The sequence below is a fragment of the Mesocricetus auratus genome, unplaced genomic scaffold (assembly GCF_017639785.1).
Source record: "Mesocricetus auratus isolate SY011 unplaced genomic scaffold, BCM_Maur_2.0 Super-Scaffold_100001, whole genome shotgun sequence".
In the NCBI taxonomy this organism is placed as follows: Eukaryota; Metazoa; Chordata; class Mammalia; order Rodentia; family Cricetidae; genus Mesocricetus; species Mesocricetus auratus.
In genome coordinates this window covers 3,486,477-3,506,389 of record NW_024429187.1, presented here as the reverse complement: position 1 = coordinate 3,506,389, position 19,913 = coordinate 3,486,477, and the positions used below count along the sequence as shown (strand labels likewise).

At 39.9% G+C, this 19,913-nt stretch overlaps 1 protein-coding gene across 2 annotated transcripts in view; it reads left to right on the top strand.

Moving 5' to 3' along the window:
- The window catches only part of Dusp16 (dual specificity phosphatase 16), a 79,005-nt gene that overhangs the window by 42,113 nt on the left and 16,979 nt on the right, over window positions 1-19,913 (top strand). For both annotated transcript variants that reach the window (XM_040743420.1, XM_040743422.1), the window contains exon 4: window positions 12,048-12,211. In XM_040743420.1, coding sequence (XP_040599354.1) covers window positions 12,048-12,211 — 164 coding nt within the window. The remainder of the gene's footprint in view (window positions 1-12,047; window positions 12,212-19,913) is intronic.

Below are 19,913 nucleotides of genomic sequence, written 5' to 3'. Positions count from 1 at the left end.
TGCTTCTAGAAGGAAAGGTGGAAGAAGGAAGGATAGACCACATATTCATAGTCCTTCTTTCCCTTTCTATTCTGTGATTATAGAAATCAAATACAGGGCGAATGCTGTGCCATGCCGCTGTATCCCAGCTCATCTCTGTCCTGTGATGAGTGACAGGGTGACTGTACAGCAGATAAAACTCACAGATTAGTCAAGGCTTCAGCTCTTTCACATACAGATAGTGCTTCAGTGACTCAACTCTTCCAAGTTCTCACCATGTGCCTAAGGCTCATACCTACAAGTATTCCAGAATCTTCTAAAATTTTAAGCTTAGATTTGGAATCAAGAACGATTTCTTTCTGATTTTTTTAAAAGACAGGCCTTTCTATGTAGTTCCAGCTGTCCTGGAATAGTTACAGACTAGGGTGACCTCAGACTCATAGAGATGGTCCTGCCTTTGCCTTCCAAATGCTGGGGTTAAAGGCATGAACCACCATGCCTAGCCTAGAATGCTTTTTCTTTCTTTTCTTTTTTTAAAAATTTACTTATTTTATTTCACATGTATTGGTGTTTTGCCTGCATGTATGTTTGTATGAGGGTGTGTCAGATCCCCTAGAACTAGAGTTACAGACAGCTGTAATCTGCCTTGTGGGTTCTGGGGACTAAACCCAAGTCCTCTGGAAGAACAGCCAGTGCTTTTAACCATTGAGACATCTTTCCAGCCCTGGATGCTTTCCCCTAAAGACCTTTTTCAGTAGCTATTTCAGCCTCATATGGATTTTAGAGTCATAATCTTCACATTTCACTCAGTAAAACAATGCATAAAAATACTGTATATAAAAACTTCAAAGCATTAAATTATCTTAGCCAGTGAGGGGCTCATCAAATGAAAGTGTAACTACTTCATCCTATGCTAAATTGTAGATTTGAGTAATTATAGAAAATACCATTATTAAGTATTTTGTGGGATATAGTGCTGTGATTGAAGGACAAATACTTTTTCTTTTTTAGGAAGCTTTGCCTAGTGTAGATTGAAGTGAGCAAATTGTATTGGGCCTTGTGTATTTTAGACAGGGGTCTAGAGTGATTTAGTAGCTTCATTAATAAATGTTAAGTTTCTGTTTAACGGAATTAATTGTTGCACTTACCAAGAAAAGCATAATAGCACTCAATTTTTCTGATTACAGATTTTCTGTTTGTGCTGTTATTATTAATTCTATTATCTAGTTTGATGCCTCTTCCCCTTTGGGAACAAAATAACATTTTCAGTCATTTCATACCAAAACTTATAGCATCTTGTAATAGATTAAAATAAATGTATTTCATTAAAAGTACTTTAGATATTCAGAATTGGTTGTTATTTGTCAAAAACAAACAAAAAAACTGTAGTCATTGAGAGTCACTGAAAATAGGTGTTTGTATTTACATATACAATAGAATTATTTAGCCTTACAAGGCAAGGGGCTGGGGGTTCCAGTTCAGTGGTAGAATAGTAGAAGATTTGCCTAACATAGATGATGCTCTGGGATCAATCTAGTCCTGGGGAAGAAAAAGCATGCTGCTTTCTATGACCAGGGAAGAATCATGCTGAGTGAGCCAGGTACAGAAGAATAAGTGCTACATCAGTCTACTTATATTGAGTCTAGAAGTCACCGAACAGAATTGAAGCCAGAGGTGGTCATCACACCACGTGGGAAGTGAAAGCAGAAGCATCAGGAATTTAGGGTGATCCATCCTGGGCTATATCAGAACTTGTTTCAAAAAAGCAAAAATTAATAATCAAACCAAAAGGAAACAGTTGAGTGGGTGGGTGGTGGAGTGGTAGGGCTGACAGTGATTAAAGGACACAGACCTTTTGAGTTATTAGTTGAAAGGTTTGTAGGGTTACAACATGAGTAGAGTTAATATATGCTTGAAATCTGCTCAGAGAATAGACTGTGTTAATATTATATCTGCAAAAAGATAGTATGTAAAGTATGGTAACATTTCAAGATTTATATCAAATGATTACTTATAAACATATGTTGTTTTACTTGCCAGCTATACTTTAAGCAAATTAGGAAAAAAAAAAAACCACTTTTGCCTGCTTGTTGCCATGTATTTGCTTGGTGTTCTGAGTCTCAGTTTGCATGAAGTTATTTAAATTAGGTCATCTTTCCTATGCTTGTTACCTACCAGTGTGTTTGTCACTTCCTAGTTTCCAATGACTAAGACATAATGTCTGAGACTTGGTCTTTTGATAAAATGGGCTACAGAGCCAACTACAGTAGTTATTTGTTTCCTTATTCTGACAAATACATCCTGGAAGACAACAGTGACATCAATCTATTCTTGCTCCACTTGTGTCATTTATGTGCTCTGGAGAGATGCCAGGTCTGGGCATATTTGACTTTTTTACTATGAGCCTTCAGAATTTGATGGCACATCTCTGGTTGTGCTGTGGACTTGACTGTAGGGACGGGGCCCCTGGGAGAGCAAAGGTTTGTCCCCTGCCCTTGAGAGTCTCCTGGATAATTTGGGGAAGCATGTCTGTTGACAGAATGAAACAAAGGGAAGCACAAGGCTACATGCTGCGTGATATAGTGATGAGAGGAGATTCAGTTTGAAGTCTGTAGAAATCGGGAAGATTTAGTTACAGCAATGGAACTTAGTTGAACCTTGAAAACTGAGTAATATTTGAGTGTGGAAGTTCCTTCAAATTCAGTGGGGAGAAGCGCAGTATGATAACTCCGTAGGTAAAGGCTCCTGCTACACAAACCTGGTGACCTGAATTCAATCTCCAGAACCCACATAAAGCTAGAAAGGAGAGCTAACCCCACAGAATTGTTCTTTGACCTCAATATATGTGCTATGACACACTCCGCTTCTGCAAATAATACATTACTTTTTTAAGAGCCCAGAGCTGGAGATATAGCTTAGTTGGTACAGTGCTTGCTTAGTGGTCGTGAGGTCTGGATTTAATCCTCAGCACCACAAAACATGGCTGTGATGGCACACCTGCAATTCCCTCATTTTATACACTGACACAGAGGAATTGTGAGGTCAAGGTCAGTTGAGCTATATACCTTGATGTTTAGAAACAAAACAACAGATAGGGATGAAGATAGATTTAGAGGATTGATGAGGAGACTGGCATGGATATTTTTCTGCAAAGGGGAAGAAATGGGAGTTGAGATGAATTGCATTGATTTAAATTATACAAGCTCTTTAAATGTAAGAGCTTATTTAGATATGGTGGCATTGTGAGCTGTAACATTGTCATCTCTCAATCACCAGGTCTTTCTTCTCCCAGGTAAGAATTCTTCCTCTTCCATGACCTCAGTCAAGGCAACACCGTCTATCTTCCAGAATGCTCTGGGAACCTCTAACTGGTCTCACATCCTCTGTCTTGCCACATTCCAGCCCATTATGCACAGTTGGAGCCAAAGTTAAATACACTTTATTTCCAGATTGTTTCAATTTCAGTTTAGTATACGCCAGTAATCTTAGATAAACTATAGAATCCTTACCTAACTCTACAGTGGCTGACTTCTCTCTGCCTCTCTGACTTTAGCTTAGTCATGTTCTCTCCTCTCCTCTATTCACCGCTCCCCTCTTGTGTATCATCCCTTCCTTCTTCCCCCTCACCCTTTCTTCCTTTTCCCTCCCTCCCTTTCTAGACTTTATCCCATGTGCTTTAAATCTGAAGCCTTATGGTCTCTGCACCTCCACAGAAACCTTTTTCTTCTCTGTCTCAGAGTCTTTTGCACTCCTGGAGATCAAACCTAGGGCCTAATGCATAGTGGACAAATGCTCTGTCACCAAGCTATACCCCCAGCTATTATATTTTTACTTTTGAGACAGGGTCCCACTAAATTGCCCAGGCTGGCCTTGAATCTGCAATCTTCCAGTCTCAGATTCTAAATAAGTAGGCTTAACAGGCCTATTCCCCCAGACCCAGCTAACGACGGTTGGGAAGAGAAGAATATACACAGATAGTCTTGAGAATTTGCCCAAGAATAGATTAGGAAGTTTTGAACTGCACATAGAAAGGCACTAGGAATGACTGACATGTACACCGAGTGGTTCATGACTGTATATTAGTCAATTATTCTCTGGAGTGGAGACTTAGGTTTGCTTTTTATCCTGACTCATAAAGTCACCTTGATTGATAATCGTATTTCAAATCACTTCCAGCAGCCACCACCTCCTCCTTGGTGTGTGATTGTAACCATTGTCCTAAAGGTTTCCTAAAGGATGTGCCTTTGATTTCCTGAGCCACAAAGATAGAACTGCCCAGCACACTGTTACAGAATCCTGGGCAATGTAAGATATCTGAGAAAATGGACTTGCTATGTGTTTGTAGAAGTTCTCTAGGTAAAGACATATAAGGATACAGTGTTGCTTTTGGCTGGCCAAAATGGAATTGACTGGATCTACCCTTTTCACCTTAGTAGCAGAAAATTATTTTTCTTGCTCTGCCTTCTCTCTCATCTAAGAGTCTCTTGGACACTGTAGTCTACAAATAGGAAATATGTTTTGTGCCCCCACCCATGCCAGCTAAACTTTTGTCTTTGAATGGAATCAGGAAATCCTTTTTGAATACTAAAAATATACAAAACTTGTGTCCATCAACACTTATTCATTGTAACAAGAAAGGATTCAATAAACATTTGCTGAATTCTAATTATATGCTAGGCACTATGTTAAATGGTGAAGTGATTATAAGAGTGTTACTCACAATGAATTATAGCTAAAGAAACAAGACAGATCACAAATACACACACACAAAAATTTACAATTACCAGGTCATTAATAATTCTGCCCAATCACCAGTATGAGTTTTATAGAACTTACTTTTTGTTTGTATATTTGTTGTTGTTTTTAAAGATAAGGGCCTCATGTGACCTAGGCTGGCTCTGAATTTTCCAGGTAGCTAAAGATAACCTTAAGTTCCTGTTCCTGCTCAACCTACCAAGTGCTGAAATTACAGATATGTGTCACTACACTAAGTGAATTTTACAGAACTACTAAATTAGGTGCCAGCAAGATAGCTCAGCAGGTGGGCACCTGTTGTGCAAGTCTGGCAACCTGAGTTTCACATCTGGAAACAATGGAAAGGTGGAAAAGAATCAACTCCACAGAATTGTCCTGTCCCCAATAAATCAACATTATACACTGTTGGTATAAGTCCCTAAATTAAAAGAGAGACACTCTGTAGGAAAATCACTGTTGGTATGCCAAGTCCCTGTCTTAAAACGATAAAAATATGAATTATATAAAAATAATTTAAAATTAAAGTTAAATTTGTATATTTCATTTGGGAAAATGTTTTCTAGAAAGTAAAATTCTTGTATAAATCCCATTTCTGTATGTGACCATAGAATTCATTCAGAATGTGGAGTGGGTGGTTCTTTTTAGTTCTGCTGCCCATGTCAGGCAGCTCTGTCAGGTAAAGATCCAGTGACTTCTGTCTGTCTGAATGAAAGCATGGGGTAAAAGCTCTCTTTCTGCCTATAGAGAATTAGCCTGAAATTAGTTGACATTCGTCTTTAGTTTGGTTATAATTTGAGACTTGGAAGATTTTGAAGCTAGGTACAGTTATGTACTCCTATAATACCAGGACTTGGGACACAGGCAGAAGAATTTTTGCAAATTTTAGTTCAGTATGGTCCATATGGTGAATTTTATTTTAACTGTTTTTATTACCCAGTGTGATCCTGTCTCAAAAATAAAATGAAAATAATTAATTAAAAACTAATTGAGTTATAGTGAAGTGTCACTTTTTAATTATGTATTTTTTTTGCTTTTAGAATATAACTTTTACAGTTGATTGCAAATGAGTCAAGAAAGAAGTAATTGGAATTGTTAGTAGAATTCTTTTGCATTTTATTTTCTATTACTTGGCATATTTTCTCCCACCATACTGTAATGGTGTGTCACAGTGATTGCTTTTTTCTACATAAAACAGTACTTTTGATTGGGATTGTAAAGGAGGTGCCCTCAGGGAAGAACATTTTCTTGACTGAATGAGAATACAGCGACATATGCCTGTGAAGCTATATCAAAATAATGTATTTTTATTTCTACACATGCATTCTTTTGGTTGGATGGTGGAAGATTAACCGACAGCACCGTTGTAGTGTGCCTATTATTCTCCCCACACCAGAAGCCTCTGAACATGTCTGACTGCCTGTTAAAACCTAAGAACCACAGGGGCTAGGGCACAGCTATTCTGAACTTGAGCTGTGTACTAGGGAAATACATGTGAGTTACTGTCATCTCACATTTTCCGCATTACCAGATGACAAACAGTGCAAAATGTAGGGAGAAGAGATAGTTGGTAATATCAGTGAGACAATTCCATGATAACTTTTAAAATACTGGGAGTTTTCAGTATGGCTTTTCACAGGGGAGAGTTCAACAAAGTGCTGCTATGTGCTTTATAATATACTAACATGGGTTGCTTAGGACAGCGAGCCTTTATGACAAGGTCAGATAATCTGCTTTTAGTTTGTATCTGGCAGCCCTTTGGAACAAAGTATACATAAATGAGCTGTGTATGCTTTTCTTCTGATGTAGATCTGGTTTGTAAGAGAATTTTTGAAAGGAAAGGGGGCAGTTTAGATATTTTGAAACTTAGTTGCTGATGAGGCTACAGACAATTTATGAAGGTTCAGGGTAGATCTGCAGTGTCTTACCTGTTGTTAACGAAATAAGTGGAGTCACAGTGAATGAAAGGTCAGTGAGTGGAAAAATGCTGTCAGTGAAGGAGGATGTCAGCAGAGTGGATGTCAGATACAAGCAAGAAAATGCACTCTTTGGCTGATGTAGTATTTTCTGGAAGTGCCTGGTTTGGGACATTTCAAGCCAGACTGAGCACTAAATGTTCCAATCTCATTGAAAACTATTAAATATGTCAAAGTCTGACTGTTAGTGTTAGTACTAACTACTAGTTGAAAATACCCAGACAACAAAGCCTTACTATGTAGCCTTCCTTGGTTGGCCTGGAACTCAGAGATCTGCCTGCTTCTGGCTGGGATTAAAGGTGTTCGCCGCCTTGCCTTGCTCCCCTGGTTTTATAAAGCATTTACCATGTATTGTTGGTTTGGCTTTTTTTTTTTTATGTTGAACAGTGGTTTCTGTCATTTATTTTATTCCCTGCCATGAAATTTTCTAGAGCCATTGTTTTGAGGTACAGTGAAGTTAAAATGACTTAGGATCCCTGTACTAATTAATGTTACAGCTGGACAGTGAACAGCCAGGCTGACTTAATCAGATTGTTTCCAAATTGTTTCCCTCTGAAAGTTGTTCTTGGAGGATACAGCAGTGTATCCCTCTGAAAGATATCTTGTGTAAGCCAAGATAAAGCTTTAGCTTCACTGTCAGCTTGTAAATCTGATCACGAACAAATCGTGGTATATTGACATTTTAGCTAGTTATCTGGGAACCTTATTATGGATTCCATGTTGTACATGACTGTCCTCTAAGCCATATTGCCACTATGTTTAGAAGTTTATCGAGCCAGCTTGCCAAAGATCATCTTAGCTGGGCTTCTAGATGGTTGACATTCCCTTGTAGAAGTAGGGGACAGGCAGGGTCATGGGACCCTCATTTGAGTATCCTACTACCCCTCACAACCAGTAGTATGCAATTCTGCCTTAATTGCTGTGGCTTCTGGGTCTCTGGTAAGGGCTAGAGTATGTAGTTGGAGGACTAGGGAAAGGGCTATGTGGGAGGAGTCAAGCATCATACAAACCTTTAGGGTCATTCATGCTCGTGCCCATAACTCCTCACCCACTGTAAGAAAGCCTAATAGTAGACATTGTTTACATTTCCCCCAGGGAAGAGATTTGTAGCAATAGTTGTATTTAGTAAGTCTTTTATCTCTGGTCATACTAGATACCCTTCTCTTTCTTTTATTGAACTTTCTGAGGCAGACACACACACCACCACCACCACCACCACTACACACACACACACACACACACACACACACACACACCTACACCTTCTCTTTAGTTTGGAGAAGGGCTATACCCATTGTTAGACTAGTACTGAGAACTAGCAAATCACAGTCATAAGGCTTGGGACACCATAGGTAACAGTAAGGCTGTACATGCACACAAGAGGAAGTTAGAGGATTTAAGAAGTAGACTCATGCCATAGTTCGCTAATTATTACAGAATGTAATTCTGAGCCTGTGTTCTTATATGCAAATAGAAATAGTAATGACTTTTATTTCATACCATATTGTGAAGATTGAGATAGTACCTGTATAGCCAGGCAGGCATGGTAGTACTGCTTGTCGTAGTTTTGTTCAGGGTATTCTGTTGTTACTTTTCAGTATGATTATTTACAAATTTAAAATGTGATTCAAGAGGTTTGTTTTTTTGTTGTTGTTTTGGTATTCTCCTCTGAGAATAGTTTACAGGAATGTAGTTTTGTTATATTAAATGACAGACTTTCTATGAACTGTATTGGAGCCAAAGATTACTCCAGGACAATTCTTAGGTTAAACAACTTATAGATGTTTTATATCTATTAATTATAATAAAAATAGTGCCTGCATTTGGTGTAAACTGAGCAAAAACAAGCAAGAACCTTCGCTATGTTGCTGTGAGACCCACTTGCAGGGACCACACTTAGCAGCTGTATTCTGTAATCAGAAACACAATTACACATCTAAATAGTGGACATTCTTGGTGCCTGCCTCGGAGATCTTCAGTTACAGTTGTAGGCAGAGGAAGGCTAGTTGATGGCAGTCCAGTAGCTATAGTCTAGCATTTATTTGTATAATGCCACTATCAGCTAAAGATTTTAGAGGGTTTTCCATGGTTAAAATCAGTTTGAAAAAGCTCATTTGGCTTAAGTAAATTAAACCCATTTTCTTTGGAGATAATGTTTTTTGGAACCCTTAATATGTTAACAGGCACTGTAACTCTCTCAGGGAGATATATGCAGTGTTTCTTTTACTTTTTGGACAAATCCCCTCTGCCAGCTTCTTTCAGGATACCCTTGGGAGGTGTAACCACAGAGTCTATGGCTTAGAGGCTCTGCCTTTTCACTGTGTCTTAGAAGGACCCTAAACAGGTGCTAGGGTGGAGGCTGATGGCTCTCATGGAATAACCACCATTGGTGCCTGCTGGGGCTTGCTGTATGCCACACAGTATTGCAAGTGTGGCAGGTAACCCTTTTAGGATTGTTTTACAGATGAGGAAGCCAGGAACTGGGGATTCAGTAACTTTACCACAGCAGGCATCTAGAATGTGCTGGGCCAGGAGCTTGTATTCTTGTTTTCCCTGCTGTGTGATCACTGGGCTTGATATGTGTATGTATGGTGCAGAGCAGAATGGTGGTGTTTCTGCAGTGTGAAATAACAGTTTTACATGGCTGGAAGTCATGTTTGGAAATGATGAAAAACAAAACCCATACAGGTGTAGATTGATGGCCTTGTCCATTGTACAAAGTGATATGGATTTCTACAGCGGATCTGATCCCCTTGCTCTGTCCACCAGTTTAGCTTAAGACCTGTCAATTCATCATGTGTAAGAATAGTAGATCAGTATTTATCCCAGGTCTACAAATGGACTTTGGGCGCCCATCCAGCAATGTGAGGTGCACTCCCACCCTGGACTCCAGGGGAGGGTCTAGGCCCTGCCCTATATGAAATGACAGACTATGGACACCCCCATGGAGGGCCTCATCCTCCCTGGGGAAATGAGGGGATATTGGGGGGGGGTTGGGAGGGCATGGGAGGAGGGGAGGGAAAGGGAGAGGGACCTGGAACTGAAATGTGAAGCAACCTTGTTTCTAATTTTAATTTAAAAATAAAAATAAAAAAGAATAGCTCTAAAATTACAGACTGGAGGTAGGAATGTTGTCTTATATTTTGCTATGGCTTAATTGTTGTTGCCAATTCCTGCTGCTGTAGTTCCCTGCTCCTGCACCCTGGACTGAACATAGACAGTAGAAACAGGGGTCCAGTTGGATTATACTTGAGTTGAACAGGTTTTTTTTTTTTCATAATTCTAATCTTCAAGTTTCCTGAGTTGAGCTACTAAGAGGTAAAGTTTGAATAGTAGAGAATTTCATCAGAAACAATTTGGTTCCTGTGTTTTCATTTGGATAGAAAGGACTATTTATTTAAATTGGAAACTCCTGTGAAGACCTCACATTTTCCCTCCTCAGAGAAGTTCAGAGTGCTACATGGATTATCTCTATTGAATTGTGGCAAGACTATGACACTTAGTGAAGGCCATAGGGCAATTCATTAGAAATATAAGCCTTGGAGCACACACAGGACTGTCACTAATGAGGTGGCTTAGTAACTCACGGTAGAAAGAGAACTGACTCCTCCAGCAGGTTGTCCTCTGCCTCCATAACCCTCTCCCTCTCTCCCTCTCTCCCTCCCTCCCTCCCTCCCTCCCTCCCTCCCTCCCTCTCTCCTTCCCTCCCTCCCTCCCTCCCTCCCTCCCTCTCTCCCTCCCTCCCTCTCTCCCTCTCTCCCTCTCTCCCTCCCTCCCTCCCTTTGTCTCTCTCTGTGTCTCTGTCTCTGTCTCTCTCTGTGTCTCTGTCTCTGTCTCTCTCTCTCTCTCTCTCACACACACACACACACACGTTTTAAAAGGGAAAATAAAAGCTTGGGTGGGGGAAAACAGCCCCACCCCAAGTTCTAAATCTGAACCCAGGATTCTTGCCATAAGAATTCATATACTATAAGTGATTTAGGCTCTATCAACACTTCTTTGTAGTACTTAGAAAACTGAACAGAAGATCGAGAAGTCAGTGGTAATTATGGAGCCTTGACTGACTGCCTACAGAACTGTAATGACTTATTATACAGATGAGTTTTAAGAGTAAGGCATGTATTTGATATCTTAAGAGAAGTGGCCAGGCAGGGTGATACAACCTGAATCCAGCACTTGTCAGGCCAAGGCTCAAGATCATCCTCAGCCACATAGTGAATTTGAAACAAGTCTAGGTTAACTCAAGACATTGTCATTTGTGTTTTGTTTTGAGATGGGGTTTCTCTGTGTGGCCTTGGCTGTCCTGGGATTCACTCTGTAGACCATGTAGATCTGTCTGCTTCTCCCAAGTCCTGGGTTTAAGGCATGCACCCCCCTGCCTGGATCCTGACCTTGTCTTATCCCACCACCACCACTACATAGGAATCTGTATGGTTGGAAGACTTAAAGTTAACTCTTGGAAGAACTTAACAGCGTTTTTATTCTAAAAGAGTTTTTGTAGTGCAATGTTTTAGTCTTGGCTTTTTGAGGGGCCCATCACCCCACTCCCAAATAACTCACTCACCCCTGGAGGCTTATTCTTAATTATGAATGCCTGGCCTTAGCTTGACTTGTTTCTAGCCAGCTTTTCTTAACTTAAAAGCCTAGAGGGAAAAAGGTAGATGGGTTAATTTGCCTTTCTTCTGTACATCTTACTTTCCGTCTTTCTCTGTCGCTGCAGTCCTCCTCTCCTTGCTCTCTTCCTCAGTTCTCCCATGTTTATACCGCCTGCCCTGCCTATTCGTGCTCCTGTCTCGATACTGGCTCCTTATTGGACCACCAGGTGTTTGCACAGGCAAAAGAATCACAGCTTCACAGGGTTAAATAAATGTAGCATAAACAAAAGTCACACACCTTAAAATAACATTCTACCACAAAGAGTAACATCCAGTTTATCACTTTTGAAAATACTCATTTGTTTACTATTGTGAATAATTATTTTTTACTTATTTACTATTGACTTAAAATCTTCTTTAATGTCCCAGTAGTAACATTTTTTTATGGAGAGAGGAAGGTGGCTCACATGTCATAGAGTGTGTGAGGACTAAGAGACTGTCTGAGAAAGGCAGTGATTATTCTCAGTGCCCGTAGAACGTGCCCTCCCATACTGCAGTCAGTACTGGAGTCTACGTCAGTTTTAGCAACAGCAGCTGTGGGAAGGAGTGTGCCCATAGGCAGTGTTACCTGCTTGGATCTGTACCATCTGATTTTTCTGTTTTAAATGGTTTTAGTCAAGTGGTTCCCAGAAGGCTGGTTTATTTTACACTGTACATGGCATAATCATACAATGTTTATTCTTAGGTGGGTTTGCTGAGTTCTCTCGTTGTTTCCCTGGCCTCTGTGAAGGAAAATCCGCTCTAGTCCCTACCTGCATATCTCAGCCTTGCTTACCTGTTGCCAACATTGGGCCAACTCGAATTCTTCCCAATCTCTATCTTGGCTGCCAGCGAGATGTCCTCAACAAGGTGGGTGCTTCAAATGCCTTTCTTTTATGTGTCTGTTGGTAGCAGCTGGAGAAGCAGAAATGGAATATTCTGTGATCCCAGAAAGGAGGACACTGTTAGTGTGACCCCCCCTCAGCTAAGTGTTGCATTATGTTTCTAGTATTACTTTGTTTGGTGTTTTTTTTATTACCATAAGACACCCAAATTGTTATTTTCCTCATAGTTTCAAGAAACTTGAAATAAGATTTTTTTCTTTCCTTTTTTTGTTTGTTTTAATATCATTAGCCTTGACTTCATGGGCTATTAATTGTTCTATTACTGTAATTGGGTATCTTGTACTTACAATGCATTGATTTTTTTTTCCCAGCGCACTAGAAAGGGATTCAGGTCAGGCCTGGATTGAGGAGGTCCCCATGATAACAACTGGCAGGAAAATGGGAGAGATGATCGGAAGTGTCAAACACAGAGACTCAGAAGTGTGCTCTGTCACTTAGCTCCACTGTGCTTGAAACTGGCTGTGGTCAGCACTGGACAGACATGCCCTGTTAGAGAAACATATATTGGATGGGGGCTTTTGTGTATAATGGCACAGACACAAAAATATCAGAACTATAATCTGATTCTACAGCTTACATGCTCTCAAGCAGGAATGCTAAAATATAAAAGTGATCTTCCTGTTTGGAAAAGTGACTTTGCCCTAAAATTTCTTAATTTATGGTGTTACTAATTGAAAAAGCAGCTGGCAATTTTAATTCAACTCTTGGTGATTTAGAAATGCTACTTTATGAAAGCAGCAATTTCCCTTAGCATTTTCTTCTTGAATAATAGGAACAATTGGTCTGGTTGGAACCTGCACATATAGAAAAGATTTTTTTAGGAGTAAATATACTGTCTTTGGGCATCGATAAGGCATTTTTACTATTTTTCCATCAAAACTCTTCCTTCTGTAAGATTTGCCTCCACAGTGTATTATTAATGTGTTTGCTCTTCTGTGAGGTTTGCCCACTTGAGATTTATAGCTTATATATGAACAGAACCTTTCTGGTGGGGTCACTGTGCCTTTGAGCATGTGACTACTATTAATCCTGTTTTCCAGATAAGTAAACTATATAACAGAAAGCAAAATTACTTCCTAAAGTCACATGTATTCCTGTGGGCAAACGTAGAGATGTTTGGTTTATTTAGTCCAGGTAAAAAAATAAAATTAAATTACTAGTTAGGGTTTCTATTTATTCTTGGTAAACCTTAACCAGTCAGTTACTACAAATAGTTGTTGCAGATTATTGTATTTATTTTTGGCAATGACACATTGATTTTGCTCTGTTCCCTTTTCAACTTAACAACTGTGTAAGCACTCATAGGGTGAGGGCAGTCAAGCCAGAACCTGGACTGAGAAGAGGGAAATGCAGACCTTTCTGGTTTCACTTGCTGCCTTGTAGTAAACAGAATATGTAGATTCTTTGTGGGTAGAGAATGGACTTACAGAAGTTTCTGGGACAGTAGGTCCAGCAAAAAGTTGCTGTGGAAGACTGTCACTAAGCCCCTTTAGCACAGACCTGGAAGTGAGGGGAGAGAGCATGCTTAGGAGCACTGGAAGGCTGAGCAGCTTTGGAACACTGGACAGGGATTTGTCTTTGACCATGAGGTGTCCACTGTTGACAAGAACCTTTAAGCTGAAGAGTTCAGAGGCTTAGTTAGCCACTTTCATTTTGTTATGTGAAAAAAAAATTGTTATTCCAAAAGTGTTAAATGAACTCACAACTTGACCCAGCTTTGTTTTTAACTGATTATTTTTGTTTTGTTTTTCTTAGACAAGGTCCATAAGCCCAAGCTAGTCTTGAGGTTATTTAGCTGAGGGTGACTCTGAATTTCTGACTCTCTTGCCACTACCTCTGGAAAGCTGGGATAACAGATACATGTTACAGGTTTACTCTTTCAAAGCATCATTGTCTTTATTGCTATGAAGAGACACCATGACCACAGCAGCTCTTATAAAGGAAACATTTATTTTTATTTTTTTTAAATTTATTTATTTGTATACAATCTTCTGCATGCCAGCAGAGGGCACCAGATCTCATTCAAGGTGGTTGTGAGCCACCATGTGGTTGCCGGGAATTGAACTCAGGACCTCTGGAAGAACAGTCAGTGAGTGCTCTTAACCGCTGAGCCATCTCTCCAGCCCCTAAAGGAAACATTTAATTGGTTGGTTTATAATTCAGAGGTTCTGCCCATTATCATCATGCCTGCTTGCAGGCAAACAAGGTACTGCAGAGATAGCTGAGAGTTCTACATGTTGCACAGGCAAATAGGAAGGGGGGCTGTCTCATGAGGTGTGGCTTGAGCATGTATGAGACCTCAGAGTCTGCCTCCACAGTGACACTTTCTTTACAAAGCCACCTAATCTAACAGGCCACACCTCCCAACAGTGGCATTCCCTTTGGTGGCCATTTTCTTTCAGACCACCACAGTCATAAACTAAATGGTCTTTGTGTTCAACATTCCAAGAACAATAGTAAATGCTTGTTTTTGTCTTCAAGATCTTTGAAGGTAAATTTTTAATGATCTTCCATAATGATATGTTCCTTTCTATTAAAATTTAGAAGTTGAAGTCATCAAAAAGATCTACAAGACTGTAGACCTAAGAGGTTACTGTTGCTATGATGAAACCCTGTGACCAAAAGAAAGTTGGGGAAGAAAGGGTTTATTTCGCTTATACTTCCATATTGCTGTTCATCAGCAGAGGAAGTCAGGACGGGAACTCACACAGGGCTGGAACCTGGAGGCAGGAGCTGATGGAGAGGCCATGGAGGGTGCTGTTCACTGACTTGCTTAGCCTGCATTCTTACAGAACCCAGAACCACTAGCCTAAGGATGACAACACCTACAATGAGCTGGGCCCTTCCACATCAATCACTAATTAAGAAAATGCCCTGCAGGTTTGCATTTAGTCTGGATCTTATGGAAGCATTTTCTTTCTTTCTTTCTTTCTTTCTTTCTTTCTTTCTTTCTTTCTTTCTTTCTTTCTTTCTTTCTTTTTTCCTTTTTTTGTTTTTTCAGACAGGGTTGCTCTGTGTAGCTTTGGAAACTGGTCTGGAACTCACTCTGTAGACCAGGCTGGCCTCAAACCACAGAGATCTGCCTGGAGGCATTTTCTTAATGGAGGTTCCTTCTTCTTAGATAACTTTATCTTGTGTCAAGTTGACATAAAACTGCCCAGCACAGGCATACTGCTATTAATATAAAACCATGAAGTGCTGGGCCAGGGAGATGGCTTAGTGGATAAAGGCACTTGTTACCAGCCCTAACAACCTGAGCTTGATACTTGGAGCTCACATGGTAGGAAGAGAAAACTGGCTTCTATAGGCTTACACATGCAACACTGTGCAAACATACATAGGAAATAAATAATAAATAAATGTTACCTAGCCGGGCGGTGGTGGCACACTCCTTTAATCCCAGTACTCGGGAGGCAGAGGCAGGCGGATCTCTGAGTTCAAGGCCGGGCTGGACCGGTAGCCTCCAAAACAATACAAAGAAACCCTGTCTCGTAATATATATATAGGTAACATATATATATATATGTTACCTATATCCATATGCATGCATACACATGTATACATATAGCATATGTGTATGTATGTGCTAGGGCTGGGGAGATAGCTTAATCAGTAATGTGCTTGCAGCACAAATATAAGGATTTGAATTCCATCCTCACCACCCATGGAAAAAACTGAGAGTACTGTTGCGTGTTTGTTATCTCAGCATGGAGGAGCTGCAGACAATTAGATCGCTGGGGTCTACTGGGCAGCCAGCCTAGTCTTGTCAGCAAGCCCCAGGTCCTGATGAGAGACCCTACCTAAAAATAAATAGATAAAAGTAGATTACTATTGAGGAATAACATTTGAGGTTGACTTATGGTTTCTACCTGCACACACACACACACATATATACACACATAATAAAATGCTACCAAAATATGTAAAAAGCACAGATATTTTCTTAGGAGGCTCATAAGTAGTACCATGGAAGGAATATAATGCAGTGCTATGTTGTTGACCCCAGATTTCAGTTATAAACTATAATTCATTTAAAGTGCTTGGCTCTTAGGAATACTAGCTTACATCTGTAATCTCAACATGCACTGCAGACCACACCTGAGCTATATAGTGAGGTCTTGTCTTGGCAGTGACAAAAAAAGAAAAGAAAAAAGTTTAGGCTGTTTACAGTGTTGCATTTAATTCACATAGGATTGGGATATAGGCTGGCCCCAGATTGTTAAATCATTTACCCAAGATTTTGGCTTCAGTGGGAGAGATGCTAGCTGTTTTCTGGAAAATGGAATTCTCTGTCAGGCTGCATGGAAAGACCTACAAATCCCAATCGTCTTTTGGATCATAGTTGAGGATTTTTCCCTCTCCTGATTTTTCTACAGCTAATTCTTTATCAGTAATGTTCAGTAGAAATGTAATACAAGTCGCGTGCATAATTTAAAATATTCTAGTAGTTTTATTTAAAAAACTGAAGACAATTCAGAGTTAATTTTAGCTAAGTCATTTAGTTAAGTCATTTCACTTACATCAGCATTTTAATAGTCAGTATGTTCTTTCCCTTGTATCAAGATTTTGAAGTCTTCCATGTATTTTATACTTCACACCTTGATGTAGAGTGGTCACAGTTCAGATGGTAAGAGCTATGTGAGGCCTCAGGTACCTCAGTGTACAGTAAGGTTAAACTGTTTGCATAAACTAGTTATTTCTCACATTTTAAAGGCATGCCTTTTGTTTAAAATCATGAGAAGTCGTTGGCTGCAAAGTATCCTTTTCCTTACCCCTACACTGTACTCTTTGTTTCTTATAATCTACACTCTTGTTCTGTGAGAACAGTTGATTGTACTGTAAAAATCATTTGCTGATGCCCATTTCTTATCTGGAATGAGAGAAGTTGGAGGATCTCTAGTTATTTGAACAATGAGATTTTTTTTCTCTTATAATTCTGGAGCCTTGTATGTGCTAGACAGGTGTTCTACCACTGAGGTATATTTCTTTCCATCCCTCAAGCTTCTTGATTAGTTTTCTCCCTTATCCCTTAGAAGTTAGAGACGTTTTAAAATTTTATACTTAAATGCTCCTAATGTGCTGATAAAATTACCTAGTGTGAGTAGCCTGAAAACTGTTATGTGTCTGAAGTGAACCACTTAGGCTGTCACCAAACTATCTGTATCAGAGTTGTTGTTGTTGTTGTTGTTGTTGTTCTTCTTCTTCTCCTCCTCCTCCTCCTCCTCCTCCTCCTCCTCCTCCTCCTCCTCATTCCTTTTTCCTCCTCCTTCCTCCCTCCTCCTCCTTCCTCCTCCTCCTTTGTCTGAAACAGGAACTCTCTGTGTAAGCAGCTCTGGCTATCCTGGAACTCCCTCTATACATCAGGCTGGTCTCAAACTCAAGAAATCCATCTACCTCTGCCTTCCCAGTGCTGAGATTAAAGGTGTGCACCACCACCACCTGGCTTGGTTTATGTTTTTTTTTTAATTGTGGCCTTTTAACATAAAATTGATTTTTCCCACATTGTCTTATTATGCTTCTGGTAGGACTAGAGCTGATCTATTTATTTTGTACAGGTGTTGGGTAATAGCCTGTACACAGCTTTGTCACTCTCTGATTTGGGGGTTTCTCAGAGAAGTTTATGATGTTGGAAGATAAGAAGATCACCAAAATTATAAAAAATATTGTAGGTATTATGTGTAGAACACCATACACTTAAACATTGGTTGTTTAGAGAAGAAAAGACTTACTCGTTCAACAGTCATTTCACATGACAAGGTTACTCACCACAACTCCCAATACTGAAGCCGCACCACATGATGGCTGGGAGACAACGTCGGGTAGAAACAGTTTTGCGTGCCAGTTATCCTTCTAACCACTATCACTTTAATCAAATTACTAACCCTTGTTTCTCTCCCTGAAAACTGGTCATTCCTGACTCTTAGTACTCATGTGATGTTCACATGAAATGACCTATTCCATCTTGTGGGGTAGGAGCATGCATTGTAGTCATCACAGGATAGCACATGCAGCTGAGTGGTAGATCCAGTGGTCTCTGATATTTGAGGAAGGCTGACTGGAGGAGGTAGAACTTGAGGTCTTTGTTGAATGCAAATAGAGTGGCAAATACAGAGTGTCATGGAATTGACTTCAGAAAGAAAACTTAAAGTGACATTATCCAGAAGTGCAATGCCCATATAATTCAGTGGGATCTTCTGTTCTCAGACTAGCTGAACATAAAGAAATTGTGTGTGTGTGGGGGGGGGGGTTATTAAGGCCATCTTGTTTTTCTTTGTTTTTTTTTTTTTGTTTTTTTGAGACAGGGTTTCCCTGTGGCTTTGGAGGCTGTCCTGGAACTAGCTCTTGTAGACCAGGCTGGCCTCGAACTCACAGAGATCCACCTGCCTCTGCCTCCTGAGTGCTGGGATTAAAGGTGTGCGCCACCATTGCCCGGCAAGGCCATCTTTTTTAATCAGTGTTCCCTAAGACTCCATGACCTTATGAACAGATTATAGAATCTGTACTTAAAAATTAGTCTTAACTGTAGAAAGCTTATTTTATAGTATAGGAGACAAACTTTTAAATAAAAAAAAAGTGAATGAAGTGCTAAGTGCAATAGTGCATGCCTGTAACCCCGCCCTTCAGAGACTGAGAGAAGAGAATTGAGAATCAGGGCCAGCCTGGGCTACATAAAGCATTCCAAGCCAAATGAACTACCTAGTATGTATATCAAGACCTTGTGTCAAAAAAAAAGTTAATGAAAATTATAATAACAGAATTATGTGTCTTCTTTTGACTCATAAATATTACTATTTTTGTTTTGTTTTAAGACAGGGTTTTGCTATGGAATCCTGACTGGCCTGGAACTTAATATGTAGACCAGGCAGTTCATGAACTCACAAAGACCCTCCTACTTCTGTTTGCCAAGTGCTGAGATCAAAGATCTATTCCACCACACCTGGCTATAAATATTATTTTTGAACACCTTTAATTATGTGTTAGAACCAGAACCCATTGTTTAAGTTCATGTTTTTTACTCTGCAGGAGAACCCTTTCTTATATCTGACCTGTTTTATTCAGTTGAATAAGAGGAATAAAAGTTTGAATTAAAGGGAAATTTATATTACAGGCTTTGAGGTAATACATACATATATATATCATATCTCCTATAACTTACATGCTTCCTATAAGAAAGAGAAAAAGACAGTCTCATTATGGGGCCCAGGCTGGCCTTGAACTTGTGATCTTTCTTCTTGCTTTAGCCTCCTGAGTGCACATACAGGCTTGTGCCACTATGCCCAGTTATGAGCTGTTTTAAAAACAGGATAAAGTGCTACAGTATTTAGTGAGACTTTTTATGTGACATACTGTATGCCCTCATATTGTGCCTTCATTATGACATCCCCACCATCAGCCTTAATTAACAGGAAGAAATGAAAGCTGAGGGAGGACAAGGAGCCAACCCAGGACCTTGCAGGAGTGAAAATGTGCTGGGCTGTGCCCTGGGTTTTGTGAACTCATTCTTTTCATTATGCCATGGCACACTATTTATGAATTGCTTCTAGTAAGTCGTGTGTTCATTAGCCTCTTATTGTGGCACTTGATAAAATTCTTTTTACTTAGCAGTAAGGGGGATGAATTGTGGTGTGGATGACACGAGTTTCAGCCATGTAGTTCTGTCTGTCCCA